This window comes from Coregonus clupeaformis, chromosome 39 (genome assembly GCF_020615455.1).
Source record: "Coregonus clupeaformis isolate EN_2021a chromosome 39, ASM2061545v1, whole genome shotgun sequence".
In the NCBI taxonomy this organism is placed as follows: Eukaryota; Metazoa; Chordata; class Actinopteri; order Salmoniformes; family Salmonidae; genus Coregonus; species Coregonus clupeaformis.
Window position 1 is genome coordinate 4,699,235 of NC_059230.1, and position 17,500 is coordinate 4,716,734.

Sequence of the window (17,500 nt, forward strand, 5' to 3'; positions counted from 1 at the left end):
GACACCTGGAGGACGTCCTGCCAGTACACACTACCACACTGGGACACCTGGAGGACGTCCTGCCAGCACACACTACCACACTGGAACACCTGGAGGACGTCCTGCCAGCACACACTACCACACTGGGACACCTGGAGGACGTCCTGCCAGCACACACTACCACACTGGAACACCTGGAGGACGTCCTGCCAGCACACACTACCACACTGGGACACCTGGAGGACGTCCTGCCAGCACACACTACCACACTGGAACACCTGGAGGACGTCCTGCCAGCACACACTACCACACTGGGACACCTGGAGGACGTCCTGCCAGCACACACTACCACACTGGGACACCTGGAGGACGTCCTGCCAGCACACACTACCACACTGGGACACCTGGAGGACGTCCTGCCAGCACACACTACCACACTGGGACACCTGGAGGACGTCCTGCCAGCACACACTACCACACTGGGACACCGACACTCTGCAATACACACCAACAGAATGCTCATGGTGGCTCAACCAGTTAGACAAAGGAAGGAAACCAAAACCAACCCATGCATCACACCAATGATCATAAGGGTATTGATAGCTGAGATCAATATTCATCAACTACGGGTATTGATAGCTGAGATCAATATTCATCAACTACGGGTATTGATAGCTGAGATCAATATTCATCAACTATGGGTATTGATAGCTGAGATCAATATTCATCAACTACGGGTATTGATAGCTGAGATCAATATTCATCAACTATGGGTATTGATAGCTGAGATCAATATTCATCAACTACGGGTATTGATAGCTGAGATCAATATTCATCAACTACGGGTATTGATAGCTGAGATCAATATTCATCAACTATGGGTATTGATAGCTGAGATCAATATTCATCAACTACGGGTATTGCTAGCTGAGATCAATATTCATCAACTATGGGTATTGATAGCTGAGATCAATATTCATCAACTACGGGTATTGATAGCTGAGATCAATATTCATCAACTACGGGTATTGATAGCTGAGATCAATATTAATCAACTACGGGTATTGATAGCTGAGATCAATATTAATCAACTACGGGTATTGCTAGCTGAGATCAATATTCATCAACTATGGGTATTGATAGCTGAGATCAATATTAATCAACTATGGGTATTGATAGCCGAGATCAATATTCATCAACTATGGGTATTGATAGCTGAGATCAATATTAATCAACTACGGGTATTGATAGCTGAGATCAATATTATATTCATCAATTATATGGGTATTGATAGCTGAGATCAATATTCATCAACTACGGGTATTGATAGCTGAGATCAATATTCATCAACTATGGGTATTGATAGCTGAGATCAATATTCATCAACTACGGGTATTGATAGCTGAGATCAATATTCATCAACTACGGGTATTGATAGCTGAGATCAATATTCATCAACTATGGGTATTGATAGCTGAGATCAATATTCATCAACTACGGGTATTGATAGCTGAGATCAATATTCATCAACTACGGGTATTGATAGCTGAGATCAATATTCATCAACTATGGGTATTGATAGCTGAGATCAATATTCATCAACTACGGGTATTGCTAGCTGAGATCAATATTCATCAACTATGGGTATTGATAGCTGAGATCAATATTCATCAACTACGGGTATTGATAGCTGAGATCAATATTCATCAACTACGGGTATTGCTAGCTGAGATCAATATTCATCAACTATGGGTATTGATAGCTGAGATCAATATTAATCAACTATGGGTATTGATAGCCGAGATCAATATTCATCAACTATGGGTATTGATAGCTGAGATCAATATTAATCAACTATGGGTATTGATAGCCGAGATCAATATTCATCAACTATGGGTATTGATAGCCGAGATCAATATTCATCAACTATGGGTATTGATAGCCGAGATCAATATTCATCAACTATGGGTATTGATAGCTGAGATCAATATTCATCAACTACGGGTATTGATAGCTGAGATCAATATTCATCAACTACGGGTATTGATAGCTGAGATCAATATTCATCAACTACGGGTATTGATAGCTGAGATCAATATTCATCAACTATGGGTATTGATAGCTGAGATCAATATTCATCAACTACGGGTATTGATAGCTGAGATCAATATTCATCAACTACGGGTATTGATAGCTGAGATCAATATTAATCAACTACGGGTATTGATAGCTGAGATCAATATTATATTAATCAATTATATGTGTATTGATAGCTGAGGTGAGTCACCATAAGTGTCAGTATGAAACAGCAAATTAAACAATATTAGTTCATAGCCCTTCCATGCTACTGCAGGACTTTACTATAACAGCCACAACCAACGAGTGATCAAAACCAGTCCAGACCAGTCCAAACCAGTCCAGACCAGTGATCAAAACCAGTCCAGACCAGTGCTCCAAACCAGTCCAACGAGTGATCAAAACCAGTCCAGACCAGTGCTCCAGTGCAAAAAACAGTGCAAAACAGTACACACCAATTATCAAAACCGGTCAGTTAAGACTAGTGCAGACCAGTGTCACAAACCACTCAAACCAGTCCAGACCATTCCAAATCAGTCCAGACCAGTAGAGACCAGTCCAGACCAGTAGAGACCAGTCCAGACCAGTAGAGACCAGTCCAGACCAGTCCAGACCTGTATAGACCAGTGTCTCACCCTCTACCGCTCCTCCCGGGGCGGAGATCTTAGACATGCAGAGATGGGCGGTCCCGATGACATCGTTGTGGCTGGCTCGGTCCCAGTCCAGGACCCGAACCCTCATCTTCTCACACATAGAGGGGAACTGGGAGAGGAGGAGTAAACAGTTAATGGGAGGACTGGGTGTTAGGGCTCCAAAATATCCAGAAACTTTCCCAAAATGTCCAGGTTTTCCCAGAAATCCCATTTGGAAGATTCCTGAAATCTGAAAGGAATAAGAAAGAAAACCATATCCTGGATTTCTGAAAACCCGGGGGGGGGAGTTACCTATCTTTACCAAGTTACTGGATCTTTGCAAAACCCAATTAGGAACATTGGTTTATTGAGTCTGAACACATGGTGTGCTGTATTAGTGTTGCTATAGGTCTGACCCGGTATGGGCAATGGCCAGGGTCTTGTCAGATCATCAACGTTAAATCAACTATCTGAAAAAAAAAACTATAGGCTGGGCAGCACCCCCTACTGGAGAGTTGATTTACTACAGCTACCCATTTGGTCTCCCATCCAGGGTCTTAACCAAGCCCAATTTAGCTTTTACAGTGCCTTGCGAAAGTATTCATCCCACTTGGCGTTTTTCCTATTTTGTTGCATTACAACCTGTAAATTAAATTGATTTTTATTTTTGATTTCATGTAATGGACATGCACAAAATAGTCCAAATTGGTGAAGTGGAATGAAAAAAATTATGATCTCAGTATATATACACCTGTTCTGAAAGGCCCCAGAGTCTGCAACACCACTAAGCAAGGGGCACCACCTTGCTCAGTTGGTAGAGCATGGAGTTTGTAACGCCAGGGTTGTGGGTTCGATTCCCACGGGGGGCCAGTATGAAAAAAAATATATATATGCATTCACTAACTGTAAGTCGCTCTGGATAAGAGCGTCTGCTAAATGACAAAAAATGTAAATGTAATAATTAAGCAATAAGGCCAGAGGGGGTTGTGGTATATGGCCAATATACCACGGCTAAAGGCTGTTATTTATGCACGATGCAACGCGGAGTACCTGGACACAGCACTTAGCCGTGGTATATTGGCCTATATACCACAAAACCCCAGAGGTGCCTTACTGCTATTATAAACTGGTTACCAACGTAATTAGAGCAGTGGTATACGGTCTGACATACAACGGCTTTCAGCCAATCAGCATTCAGGGCTCGAACCACCCAGTTTATAATAGCAGTGTTAATAATCTTACCCGTATGGGCATGGCCAGGCTTTGGTTCCACTGAGGGTTGGCATTCTTCTCCATGATCTTACTGCACACCTGGAAGGATGGAATGAAAACATGGAAATGTGAAAATGTGTGAATGTGTCTGTGTAGTTTAGTGTCTGTGTAGTTTAGTGTCTGTTTAGGTTAGTGTCTGTGTAGGTTAGAGTCTGTGTAGTTTAGTGTCTGTGTAGTTTAGTGTCTGTGTAGGTTAGTGTCTGTGTAGGTTAGTCTGTGTAGTTTAGTGTCTGTGTAGTTTAGTGTCTGTTTAGGTTAGTGTCTGTGTAGGTTAGAGTCTGTGTAGTTTAGTGTCTGTGTAGTTTAGTGTCTGTGTAGTTTAGTGTCTGTGTAGGTTAGTGTCTGTGTAGGTTAGTCTGTGTAGTTTAGTGTCTGTGTAGGTTAGTGTCTGTGTAGGTTAGTGTCTGTGTAGGTTAGTGTCTGTGTAGTTTAGAGTCTGTGTAGTTTAGTGTCTGTGTAGGTTAGTGTCTGTGTAGTTTAGTGTCTGTGTAGGTTAGTGTCTGTGTAGGTTAGTGTCTGTGTAGTTTAGTGTCTGTGTAGTTTAGTGTCTGTGTAGTTTAGTGTCTGTGTAGTTTAGTGTCTGTGTAGGTTAGTGTCTGTGTAGTTTAGTGTCTGTGTAGGTTAGTGTCTGTGTAGGTTAGTCTGTGTAGTTTAGTGTCTGTGTAGGTTAGTGTCTGTGTAGGTTAGTGTCTGTGTAGGTTAGTCTGTGTAGTTTAGTGTCTGTGTAGGTTAGTGTCTGTGTAGGTTAGTGTCTGTGTAGTTTAGTGTCTGTGTAGGTTAGAGTCTGTGTAGTTTAGTGTCTGTGTAGTTTAGTGTCTGTGTAGGTTAGTGTCTGTGTAGGTTTTGTCTGTGTAGTTTAGTGTCTGTGTAGGTTAGTGTCTGTGTAGGTTAGTGTCTGTGTAGGTTAGTGTCTGTGTAGTTTAGTGTCTGTGTAGTTTAGTGTCTGTGTAGTTTAGTGTCTGTGTAGGTTAGTGTCTGTGTAGGTTAGTGTCTGTGTAGGTTAGTGTCTGTGTAGTTTAGTGTCTGTGTAGGTTAGTGTCTGTGTAGGTTTGTGTCTGTGTAGTTTAGTGTCTGTGTAGGTTAGTGTCTGTGTAGGTTTGTGTCTGTGTAGTTTAGTGTCTGTGTAGGTTAGTGTCTGTGTAGGTTTGTGTCTGTGTAGTTTAGTGTCTGTGTAGGTTAATGTCTGTGTAGTTTAGTGTCTGTGTAGTTTAGTGTCTGTGTAGTTTAGTGTCTGTGTAGGTTAGTGTCTGTGTAGTTTAGTGTCTGTGTAGGTTAGTGTCTGTGTAGGTTAGTGTCTGTGTAGTTTAGTGTCTGTGTAGTTTAGTGTCTGTGTAGTTTAGTGTCTGTGTAGGTTAGTGTCTGTGTAGTTTAGTGTCTGTGTAGGTTAGTGTCTGTGTAGTTTAGTGTCTGTGTAGTTTAGTGTCTGTGTAGTTTGGTGTCTGTGTAGTTTAGTGTCTGTGTAGTTTAGTGTCTGTGTAGGTTAGTGTCTGTGTAGGTTAGTGTCTGTGTAGGTTAGTGTCTGTGTAGGTTAGTGTCTGTGTAGTTTAGTGTCTGTGTAGGTTAGTGTCTGTGTAGTTTAGTGTCTGTGTAGTTTAGTGTCTGTGTAGGTTAGAGTCTGTGTAGTTTAGTGTCTGTGTAGTTTAGTGTCTGTGTAGTTTAGTGTCTGTGTAGGTTAGTGTCTGTGTAGTTTAGTGTCTGTGTAGGTTAGTGTCTGTGTAGGTTAGTGTCTGTGTAGTTTAGTGTCTGTGTAGTTTAGTGTCTGTGTAGTTTAGTGTCTGTGTAGTTTAGTGTCTGTGTAGGTTAGAGTCTGTGTAGTTTAGTGTCTGTTTAGTTTAGTGTCTGTGTAGGTTAGTGTCTGTGTAGGTTAATGTCTGTGTAGTTTAGTGTCTGTGTAGTTTAGTGTCTGTGTAGTTTAGTGTCTGTGTAGGTTAGTGTCTGTGTAGTTTAGTGTCTGTGTAGGTTAGTGTCTGTGTAGGTTAGTGTCTGTGTAGTTTAGTGTCTGTGTAGTTTAGTGTCTGTGTAGTTTAGTGTCTGTGTAGTTTAGTGTCTGTGTAGGTTAGTGTCTGTGTAGTTTAGTGTCTGTGTAGGTTAGTGTCTGTGTAGTTTAGTGTCTGTGTAGTTTAGTGTCTGTGTAGTTTGGTGTCTGTGTAGTTTAGTGTCTGTGTAGTTTAGTGTCTGTGTAGGTTAGTGTCTGTGTAGGTTAGTGTCTGTGTAGGTTAGTGTCTGTGTAGGTTAGTGTCTGTGTAGTTTAGTGTCTGTGTAGGTTAGTGTCTGTGTAGTTTAGTGTCTGTGTAGTTTAGTGTCTGTGTAGGTTAGAGTCTGTGTAGTTTAGTGTCTGTGTAGTTTAGTGTCTGTGTAGTTTAGTGTCTGTGTAGTTTAGTGTCTGTGTAGGTTAGTGTCTGTGTAGTTTAGTGTCTGTGTAGTTTAGTGTCTGTGTAGTTTAGTGTCTGTGTAGTTTAGTGTCTGTGTAGGTTTGTGTCTGTGTAGTTTAGTGTCTGTGTAGTTTAGTGTCTGTGTAGTTTAATACGTTCACATCAGTCACATGTTGATCTTTGTCTGTGTGTGTCACACAGGTTTCCTAGCATGTGTTTACCGTTTTTCCAGCGAAGTTGACTTCAACTAAGGGGTCGACCAGGTTCTTCCTGTTGCTGTCGAATCCTAGGACCTGTCTCATTCCATCTATAAAGGCATCGTCCACTGTGGAGATAATTATTTTATTGTTAACCTATCAAAAACCACAAAAACATACACACACAAACACATATTGCCTACATTATGAGAGGACCAAGTACACACACACACACACACACACAGAGACCCCCCCCACACACACACACACACAGAGAGACACTCCCCACACACACAGAGAGAGACCCTCCCCACACACACAGAGAGAGACCCTCCCCACACACAGAGAGAGACCTTCCCCACACACAGAGAGACCCTCCCCACAAACAGAGAGAGACCCTCCCCACACACACAGAGACCCTCCCCCACACACACAGAGAGACCCTCCCCACACACACACACAGAGATCCTCCCCACACACACACACAGAGAGACCCTCCCCACACACACAAAGAGAGACCCTCCCCACACACACAGAGAGAGACCCTCCCCACACACACAGAGAGAGACCCTCCCCACACACACAGAGAGACCCTCTCCACACACACAGAGAGAGACCCTCCCCACACACACAGAGAGAGACCCTCCCCACACACACAGAGAGAGACCCTCCCCACACACACAGAGAGAGACCCTCCCCACACACACAGAGACCACCCACACACACAAACACACTCACTCTGAGGCAGATCCTCAGCTCTGAACACTTTGAGTGTGAAGATGGCTCCTCTGAGTGTGAGTCCAGCAGGACGCAACAGGTTCCCCTCTATGTCTTCCTTATCCACAACTCCTTCCTTCTTATCCAGCTAGGAGAGAGAGAGAGAGAAAGAGAGTGAGAGTGAGAGAGAGAGAGAGAGAGAGAGAGAGAGAGAGAGAGAGAGAGAGAGAGAGAGAGAGACCGAGAGAGAGACCGAGAGAGAGTGTGAGAGAGGTCGTATCAGCGCCACAAGACTGAGTTAGCAGTCTGACCTAAAGCCTTGGTAATATACTGAACCAAAATATAAACACAATAATTTCAAAGATTTTACTGAGTTACAGTTCATATAAGGAAATGACTGAATTTAAATACATTCATTAGGCGCTAATATATGGATTTCACATGACTGGGCAGCGTTGCTGCCATGGGTGGGCCTGGGAGGGCATAGGCCCACCCACTGGGGAGCCAGGCCCACCCACTTGGCAGCCAGGCCCACCCACTGGGGAGCCAGGCCCACCCACTGGGGAGCCAGGCCCACCCACTGGGGAGCCAGGCCCACCCACTGGGGAGCCAGGCCCACCCACTTGGCAGCCAGGCCCACCCACTGGGGAGCCAGGCCCACCCACTGGGGAGCCAGGCCCACCCACTTGGCAGCCAGGCCCACCCACTGGGGAGCCAGGCCCACCCACTGGGGAGCCAGGCCCACCCACTGGGGAGCCAGGCCCACCCACTTGGCAGCCAGGCCCAGCCACTGGGGAGCCAGGCCCAGCCACTGGGGAGCCAGGCCCAGCCAATCAGAATGAGTTTTTCCCCACAAAGGGTCTTTATTACAGACAAAACAACTTCTCAGCATCCCCCCCCTCCCCTCAGACGATCCCGCAGGTGAAAAAGCCGGATGTGGAGCTCATGGGCTGGCGTGGTTACACGTGGTCTGCGGTTGTGAGGCTGGTTGGACGTACTGCCAAATTCTCTAAAGCGACGTTGGAAGCAGCTTATGGTAGAGAAATGAACATTCATTTCTCTGGCAACAGTTCTGGTGGACATTCCTGCAGTCAGCATGTCAATTGTACGCTCCCTCAACACTTGAGACATCTGTGGCATTGTGTTGTGTGACAAAACTCTGCACATTTTAGAGTGGCTTTTTATTGTCCCCAGCACAAGGTGCACCTGTGTAATGATCATGCTGTTTAATCAGCTTCTTGATATGCCACACCTGGCCAGGTGGATGGATTATCTTGGCAAAGGAGAAATGATCACTAACAGGGATGTACACAAATGTGTGCACAAAATGTAAGAGAAATAATATTTTTGTGCGTATGAATAATTTCTGGGATTTTTTATTTCAGCTCATGAAACATAGGGACCAACACTTTACATGTTGCGTTTATATTTTTGTTCAGTGTATATCGGAACAGATGTACACACACAAACACTCAATATATACTAGAAAAAAAAGATTGAGAGACACAGAGAGAACCAAGTGGACAGATTTGAGACAGATAGTACTGTATATAATCAACCAAAAGATACAGAGATCAACTTTAACATTATAGGTAATTTAATCGGACTCACTGGAGCTTCGTCGCCTGCAGCCAATACGAAGAGGCTGACCTTCAGGTAACCTTTGGCCCCGGCCGAGAGGTCGTCAGGTTCAGAGAGGAGGAGCCACTTCCTCAAGAAGGCGTGTCCTAGAGGACAAAAGGCATTGTGGGAGAATGAGTACTTCCGACTTATGGCTTTATAGTACATTATAGTACAGCTGATTATGTTGAAATGATTAGGACATTGATAATGAATGATAGGAATACAACTCACACAGTAGCTGTTGTATTGCTTGTTTTGTATAATTGCGTTTCTATATTTCCTATGCTTATGTATTTGTGTCTCTAACTGTTAATTGCTACTGGTCTTGTTATGCAGGGCTCCATTGCAAAAGAGACCTTTGATCTCAATGGGACTCCCTGCTTAAATAAAGGTTACATAAAAATAAAATAAAATACAAACGTATGTATAGGTTTCCATTCAATTTGGCGACAGATTTTAATGCGAATATTCTCAAATCCGCATAAAAACAATACGGCCATTTTCCAACCAGAGACGTGTTCCATCAAATTGACTTGCTGTAGATAAAAGGCTGTGCTTGATGACGTAGTGTACCGAATAAAAAATACAAGTTAAATGGGTTTCCATCGCATTTTCAACTCTACTGATGGTTTTCTCTGTCACGCCCTGACCTGTAGAGACTGTTATTCTCTAGGTAGTTCGGTCAGGGTGTGAAATTCTGTGATTGTATTTCTATGTTTGGCCGGGTGTGATTCCCAATCAGAGGCAGCTGTCGCTCGTTGTCTCTGATTGGGGATCATCCTTAGGCAGCCAGTTTTCCTGCCTGGGATGTGGGATCTTGCTTCTGTTTGGCTAGTTTCGTTATAGCCCATGGAACGTCACGGTTCGTTGTTTTGTTATTTTGTCAAGTGTTATTTCGTAAAATAAAACATGTACGCGTACCACGCTGCACCTTGGTCTGACCACTTAATCAACGATCGTGACGTTCTCACAGAAAACGGTATTGCCACGTGCACACATTTTTTTTATTTGTCAAACAGCAGCCAAACATCGATTATCGTGCCACCAGAATCAAACCCTCGATATGCATTGGAAAGCAGCAGCAAGCACATCACCGTGCACGTTCACCCACCCTGTGAAGTTCATAATAATAAACGTATTTATTTATTTATTTATTATTTATGCATTTGACTTTGACGTGATGGTTATTATATCAATATCTGTGCACAAAAGTGTTTCCACCAACATCTTTCATTTTAATTTCAGTGATTTACATTGTATTGTTTCCTGTTATTATTGTGAACTGTAGGATATAAGAAGATAACCCTTTCAGTTGAAGGGGGGTAAACTAGCTGTGACATCATGATAACATGAGATTACAGTAATAACCAACATCAAATTACAGCCACATGGTTTGGCTTGTTAAAACTGCAATGACAACAGACACCAGACAAAACAACAAACAGATAATGACAACAGACAACAGACAATAATAACAGACAACAGACATACAATGATAACAGACAACAGACAGACAATGATAACAGACAACAGACATACAATGATAACAGACAACAGACAGACAATGACAACAGACAACAGACAATGATAACAGACAACAGACAGACAATGATAACAGACAACAGACAGACAATGATAACAGACAACAGACAGACAATGATAACAGACAACAGACAGACAGAAGATAGCCCTATTTGGTAAAAGACCAAGTCCATATTATGGCAAGAACAGCTCAAATAAGCAACAGATGATTTTGGGCGTAGACCGATTTTCTGGATGTCTCACGGTCTGACAAACACAGCTGTAGCTCTGTCACCTTTTGCGACATCGGCGGCGGCGTGGACATCCACCTTTAGTTAATAAATTTGAAGTTCTTCAATATGGAAACTACATATCCTAATGTTAGAAAGTATCATATGAAGTAGATATAGGCAGGCTACAGTAGGTGGGGTAGGCTAAATCATTACAACCAGATAGGCCTAATTAAACAAATAGTGATAATGAAAACTAAATATTCTAGGCAGAGCATGCCCAAAGCTTGTACCAGAGCGAAATTGGAGCCGGCGAGAAGGCCTCACTTCACACACTCACCCACTCACATACTCTGGCATTCAAAAGCATCAATGCTTTAGGCTATCAAAGAACTGTTAACCATATCAATGGACGGAATCGGTGATTGGTCCGACAAGCTTCATAACAACTGAGACCTAAATAGACTAAATAACAATGATCTGATTTGAACGGTTTAGTCGTTCAAACGAGATACTAACTCGTTCAAACGAGATACTAACTCGTTCAAACGAGATACTAAATGGTTCAAACGAGATACTAAATGGTTCAAACGAGATACTAAATGGTTCAAACGAGATACTAAATGGTTCAAACGAGATACTAAATGGTTCAAACGAGATACTAAATGGTTCAAAACGAGATACTAAATGGTTCAAACGAGATACTAAATGGTTCAAACGAGATACTAAATGGCTCAAACGAGATACTAAATGGTTCAAACGAGATAATTCCAAGGGTCTACGTTTTTTATAATTTTCTTTGCCTTCAGGGCTTCCGTAAAGATACCTCCTCCTTGTTCGGGCAGGCTTCGGCGGTCGTCGTCCCCGGAGTACTAGCTATCACCGTTTGATGTTTTCGATGTCTGTTTGGTTTTGTCTGATTGTGTACACCTGTTTCCTGTTTGGTTGATTATGTCTCCTATAAGTTTCTCGTTTGGTTAGTCTTGTGTTGTGTGTTATTGTCCGCCTGTCCGTAGGAGCTGCGAGTTTCTGCTCTGTTTATTTGTTTTGGTGTTTTTACGCACAGTTTGCGTAATCGCTCGCCTCTGTTTGTTCGAGGCCCGTATTTTGCATTTTGTCACTTTATGACAAGTAAAGTCTGTTGGACTAAGCCTCTGTGTCCTGCGCCTGACTCCTACACCACATCCACATCAGCTCCTGACAGGTTTAGTCGTTCAAACGAGATACTAAGTCGTTCAAACGAGATACTAAATGGTTCAAACGAGATACTAAATGGTTCAAACGAGATAATTCCAAGGGTCTACGTTTTTTATAAAAACATTTGCCTTCAGGGCTTCCGTAAAGATCCCATCTTGTCTGGCGTATTTCGTTTTGTCAACATTTGGAAAGTTTACTGAAAAATGTTTCAAATTCTATCACAGCTGTCATGACTTTTTTTAATACAGTATGACTTTACTCGCATGAAAACTTTGGATGGAAATGTGGTTAGTAACCACGTTACCATCCACATTTTTTATGCAAGTAAAGTCATATTGTATAAAAAAAAATCACGACAGCTGTGATGGAAACAGGATGTTTCTGTGTAATTTTATAAATGGCGACAGATAATTTGTTTGTTCTACATGGTGGGATCTTCTTGTGTCGGTTAAATGAATTATGAAGGAAATGGCGGTGGAAACACCTTTATGCGCAAATGTTGCTATAATAACCATCACATTGAAAGGAAACTTGGAGTCACGTGATGATACGGTGTGTGGTCCTCCCACGACGATGAGGGAAACCATGCAGTTTATCAGGCTACAGATGAAATAAGTTATGATGAACTTCACAGGGTGGTGAAAGTACCACGGTGATGAGCTTGATTCGGATTTTCCAATAAATATCGAGGTTCTTATTCTGGTGACATGATAATCAATGCTTGACTGCCGTTCATTTTGTGTGCATTACGTCATCACAAAACAGATTTTTATCTGCAAGAAGTCCATCTGGTGGAAACATTACCACTGGTGGGAAAATGCGCATATCTTTCTTTATGCGGATTATAGAATATTCACATGAACATCTTTCGCCAATTGGGATGGAAATCTATAATTAAATAATAATAATAAATAATTGGTCATTTAGCAGACGCTCTTATCCAGAGCGACTTACAGGAGCAATTAGGGTTAAGTGCCTTGCTCAAGGGCACATCGACAGATTTTTCACCTAGTCGGCTCGGGGATTAGAACCAGCGACCTTTCGGTTACTGGCACAACACTCTTAACCACTAAGCTACCTGCCACCCTAGTTATAGATATGTTTTTACTCACTGCTCTCGTTGTAGACTGTGCCAACATCAAGCTGTAAAAGAAATCCAGAGAGAAATAAATATCCAAACAGAAATACTACTGGTCTTCCATGGCACATAAACGTTCATAGAGAGATATGGAGAGTTTACAGAGGATGTGTTGAGAATAAAATATTTTACCTTGAATTCACCTATCACTGAGTCAGTTCGCAGTGACTTGGAGTCAAAAACCTGACAGAGAGAGAGAGAAAGTGTGAGAGAGAGAGAGAGAGGGAGAGAGACAAGAGAGAGAGAGAGAGACAGAGCGATATTATACATTACTACTATACTCATTACTACATTGATATATATTTTCAATGTAGTTGTGAATTATAAATGTATACTGATAAAGACTTACAGTAATGAAGATGGGCTCATCGAAGAGGTCTGACGGAGTCTCGTAGAAGTTCAGAAAGAAAGTCTGAGAGAAATAAATTAAGGAAATATGTTATAAACTAAGTCACAACACAAATACTAGATCAGCACTCCTACTCTGACATGCTGTGTGAATAGGGCAGGGCTCTCCAACCCTGTTCCTGGAGAGCTACCCTCCTGTAGGTTTTCACTCCAACCCTGTTCCTGGAGAGCTACCCTCCTGTAGGTTTTCACTCCAACCCTGTTCCTGGAGAGCTACCCTCCTGTAGGTTTTCACTCCAACCCTGTTCCTGGAGAGCCACCCTCCTGTAGGTTTTAACTCCAACCCTGTTCCTGGAGAGCTACCCTCCTGTAGGTTTTCACTCCAACCCTGTTCCTGGAGAGCTACCCTCCTATAGGTTTTTACTCCAACCCTGTTCCTGGAGAGCCACCCTCCTGTAGGTTTTAACTCCAACCCTGTTCCTGGAGAGCGACCCTCCTGTAGGTTTTCACTCCAACCCTGTTCCTGGAGAGCTACCCTCCTGTGGGTTTTCACTCCAACCCTAGTCTAGCACACCTGATTCTAGTAATGACCTGATTGATAAGATGAATCAGGTTAGTTGCAACTGGGGTTGGAGTGAAAACCTACAGGAGGGAGGCCCTCCAGGAACAGGGTTGGACAGCCCTGGAATAGGGACTCCTTAAATTATTATCATAGTATCATATCTGTCCTCTCATTACAGTTATTACCACTGACCACCAAATACAGAATCATATCAGTCCTCTCCCTACAGTTATTAGCACTGACCACCAAATACAGAATCATATCTGTCCTCTCCCTACAGTTATTAGCACTGACCACCAAATACAGAATCATATCTGTCCTCTCCCTACTTGTGGTTTGGCACAAGAACTGTATCTCCAAGGCAACAGAGGCCTTAGGAACTATGGGTACTTGGGGTCACAGTGCCTCCTGGAGGTGCAAGAAGAGGATGCAGTGGAATCTTGAATGGAGCTGTGATAATGTTCATTAACAGGCTTATTAGAGGTGTATTAACTAGTTGTAACAGGGGTGACATCACGTCTCTTCACCTCATCAAACACTGGGTTGTTTCCTTTCCTGATGCGAGTCCTCTTGGTCTGTCCGCCAACAGTAACCTTGACGACCGGTTTGATGTTGATCCCCGGCAACTGTCGGCCTTCGATGACCCGAACGCGCACCTGAAAATTTTCACACAGAAACATGTACGAATCGTATATTGATTAGATTTAGATTTTTTTTTTTAGATTTTTGTATTTAGTCAAATGCACAGGGGTCTCGTGTGTAGTTGCAGTGTACAGTGAAATACTTAAGCTCCGAGCTTCAACAGTGCAGGTGTGAATGAAACAATAATGAAACAATGATAAATATAAATGTCCATTGGGGTGTGGCCAGGGTAATTGTCTGTTGGGGGGGGGGGATAAAACGTCCATAGGGAGAGTAGCAGGGGGAGAAGGTAGCAGGGGGAGAAGGTAGCAGACTAGTGGTGGCCATTCAGCAGCCTGATGGTCTGAGGGTAGAAGCTATTGGCCAGTCTCACAGTTTTTCCCATGATGCTCCTGTACTGCACGCATATGAGTGATGGAAGCAAGGATAACAGGCCGTGGCTCGGGTGGCTGAGGTCCCTGATGATTTTCTCCTGTACTGCACGCATATGAGTGATGGAAGCGAGGATAACAGGCCGTGGCTCGGGTGGCTGAGGTCCCTGATGATTTTCTTGGCCTTCCTGCGACACCTGCTGATGTACATTGCCTTGCAAAAGTATTCATCCCCCTTGGCGTTTTTTTCCTATTTTGTTGCATTACAACCTGTAATTTAAATGGATTTTTATTTTGGATTTCATGTAATGGACATACACAAAATAGTCCAAAATGGTGAAGTGAAATGAAAAAAATAACTTGTTTCAAAAAAGTCTAAAAAAAAAAATTACGGAAAAGTGGTGTGTGCACATGTATCCACCGCCTTTGCTATGAAGCCCCTAAATAAGATCTGGTGCAACAAATTACCTTCAGAAGACACACAATTAGTTAAATAAAGTCCACCTGTGTGCAATCTAAGTGTCACATGATCTGTCACATGATCTCAGTATGTATAACCCTGTTCTGAAAGGCCCCAGAGTCTGCAACACCACTAAGCAAGGGGCACCACCAAGCAAGTGGCACCATGAAGACCAAGGAGCTCGCCAAACAGGTCAGGGACAAAGTGGTGGAGAAGTACAGATCAGGATTGGGTTATAAAAAAATATAAAAAACGTTGAACATCCCATGGAGCACCATTAAATCCATGATTAAAAAATGGAAAGAATATGGCACCACAACAAACCTGCCAAAAGAGGGCCGCCCACCAAAACTCACGGACCAGGCAAGAAGGGCATTAATCAGACAGGCAACAAAGAGACCAAAGATAACCCTGAAGGAGCTGCAAAGCTCCACAGTGGAGATTAGAGTATCTGTCCATAGGACCACTTTAAGCCGTACACTCCACAGAGCTGGGCTTTACGGAAGAGTGGCCAGAAAAAAGCCATTGCTTAAAGAATAAAATAAGCAAAATCGTTTGCTGTTCACCAAAAGGCATGTGGGAGACTCCCCAAACATATGGAAGAAGGTTCTCTGGTCAGATGAGACTAAAATTGAGCTTTTTGGCCATCAAGGAAAACGCTATGTTAAAATCCATTTTAATTCCAGGTTGTAAGGCAACAAAATAGGAAAAATGCCAAGGGGGGTGAATACTTTCGCAAGCCACTGTAAGTGTCCTGGAGGTTTGGCTGAGCTGTTTGGCTGAGCTGTTTGGCTGAGCTGTTTGGCTGAGCTGTTTGGCTGAGCGTAACACCCTCTGCAGCACCTTGTGGCCGGCGGCGGTGGAGTTGCCGCACCAGGCGGTGATGAAGCCCGACAGTATGCTCTCGATGGTGCTCCTGTAGAACACTGTGAGGGCTTTCGGGGGGACAGGCCACATTTTCTTCAGCCTCCTGAGGTTAAAGAGTTGCGGTCGTGCCTTCTTCACCACGGTGTCCATGTTTGACCATTTCAGCTCCTCGGAGATGTGTATGCCAAGGAACTTGACGTTTTTGACCGTTTCCACAGCAGCCCCGTTGATGAGGATGGGGGTGCGCCCAGCCTGGTTCCTCCTGAAGTCCACAATCAGCTCCTTTGTTTTGCTTACATTGAGGCAGAGGTTGTTTACCTGGCACCATGCCGTCAGAGTGTCTACCTCCTCCCTGTAGGCCGTCTCGTCGTTGTTGGTGATCAGGCCTACAACTGTCGTGTCGTCAGCAAACTTGATGATGGAGATGGAACTGTGTGAGGCCACGCAGTCTTGGGTATACAGGGAATACAGGAGGGGACTGTGGACGCACCCTTGTGGGGACCCCCGTGTTGAGGATCAGTGTGGAGGAGGTGTTGTTGCCTACCTTCACCACCTGGGGGCGGCCCGTCAGGAAGTCCAGGACCCAGTTGCAGAGGGAGGAACCGTGGATCTGTCAGGGCGGTATGCCAGGTGATGTAGTCTTTGACTAGCCTCTCAAAGCACTTCATGAAGACGGAAGTGAATGCTACTGGTCGGTAGTCTTTCAGTTCAGTTAATTTCCGTTTCTTGGGCACAGGGATGATAGTGGACATCTTGAAGCACGTGGGGGTAACGGACTGAGCTAGAGAGAGATTGAAAATGTCCGAAAACACAACAGCTAGCTGGTCTGCTCATGCGGCCTTGCAAGGGTAAACACGTTTGAATTACTTATATACGTCCTCCGTGGAGTCCGTGAGTATGTAGGTATGCATGTATGTCCTCAGGGGACCTCATCAAATCCTCAGCAGCTCAGAGTCGTTTTGCTCGAAGCGCGAGAAAAAGGTGTTTAGCTCAACCGGTGAGGCGATGTTGGTGTCGTGGCGACGTGACTAGCTGTCTTAATGTAATCCATGATCGTTAGAAGCCCCTGCCACATATCGCCTCGTATCCGACCCGCTGAATTGTCCCTACACTTGTGTCTCGCCATCTTGATTGATGTTTAATGGCTCAAAACTGTGGAAAATCTTGCATTTATTTTAGCAGATATCCTTTTGAGTTGATTGATACTGGCGTAGGAGAGAAATCATACTATTTGTGTAAATTACAAGGAATCTCAAGCTGTGAGAGAAGATGTCATGCCACGACCACATAGTGGCG

At 43.7% G+C, this 17,500-nt stretch overlaps 1 protein-coding gene across 9 annotated transcripts in view; it reads right to left on the reverse strand.

Moving 5' to 3' along the window:
* dysf (dysferlin, limb girdle muscular dystrophy 2B (autosomal recessive)) overlaps positions 1-17,500 on the reverse strand; it is a 145,388-nt gene that overhangs the window by 79,191 nt on the left and 48,697 nt on the right. For 5 of the 9 annotated variants that reach the window (XR_006657956.1, XM_045211865.1, XM_045211864.1 and 2 more), the window contains exons 8-16: positions 14,392-14,520; positions 13,304-13,366; positions 13,087-13,137; positions 12,929-12,959; positions 8,857-8,972; positions 7,267-7,393; positions 6,553-6,656; positions 3,930-3,998; positions 2,670-2,817 (exon numbers count right to left, since the gene is read on the reverse strand). Coding sequence is in view for 8 of the 9 variants with exons in the window: in XM_045211865.1 (XP_045067800.1) it covers positions 2,670-2,817; positions 3,930-3,998; positions 6,553-6,656; positions 7,267-7,393; positions 8,857-8,972; positions 12,929-12,959; positions 13,087-13,137; positions 13,304-13,366; positions 14,392-14,520 (838 nt within the window). In the remaining variant the exon portion in view is untranslated. The remainder of the gene's footprint in view (positions 1-2,669; positions 2,818-3,929; positions 3,999-6,552; positions 6,657-7,266; positions 7,394-8,856; positions 8,973-12,928; positions 12,960-13,086; positions 13,138-13,303; positions 13,367-14,391; positions 14,521-17,500) is intronic. The other 4 variants (XM_045211867.1, XM_045211866.1, XM_045211869.1 and 1 more) reach the window with 1 other exon arrangement.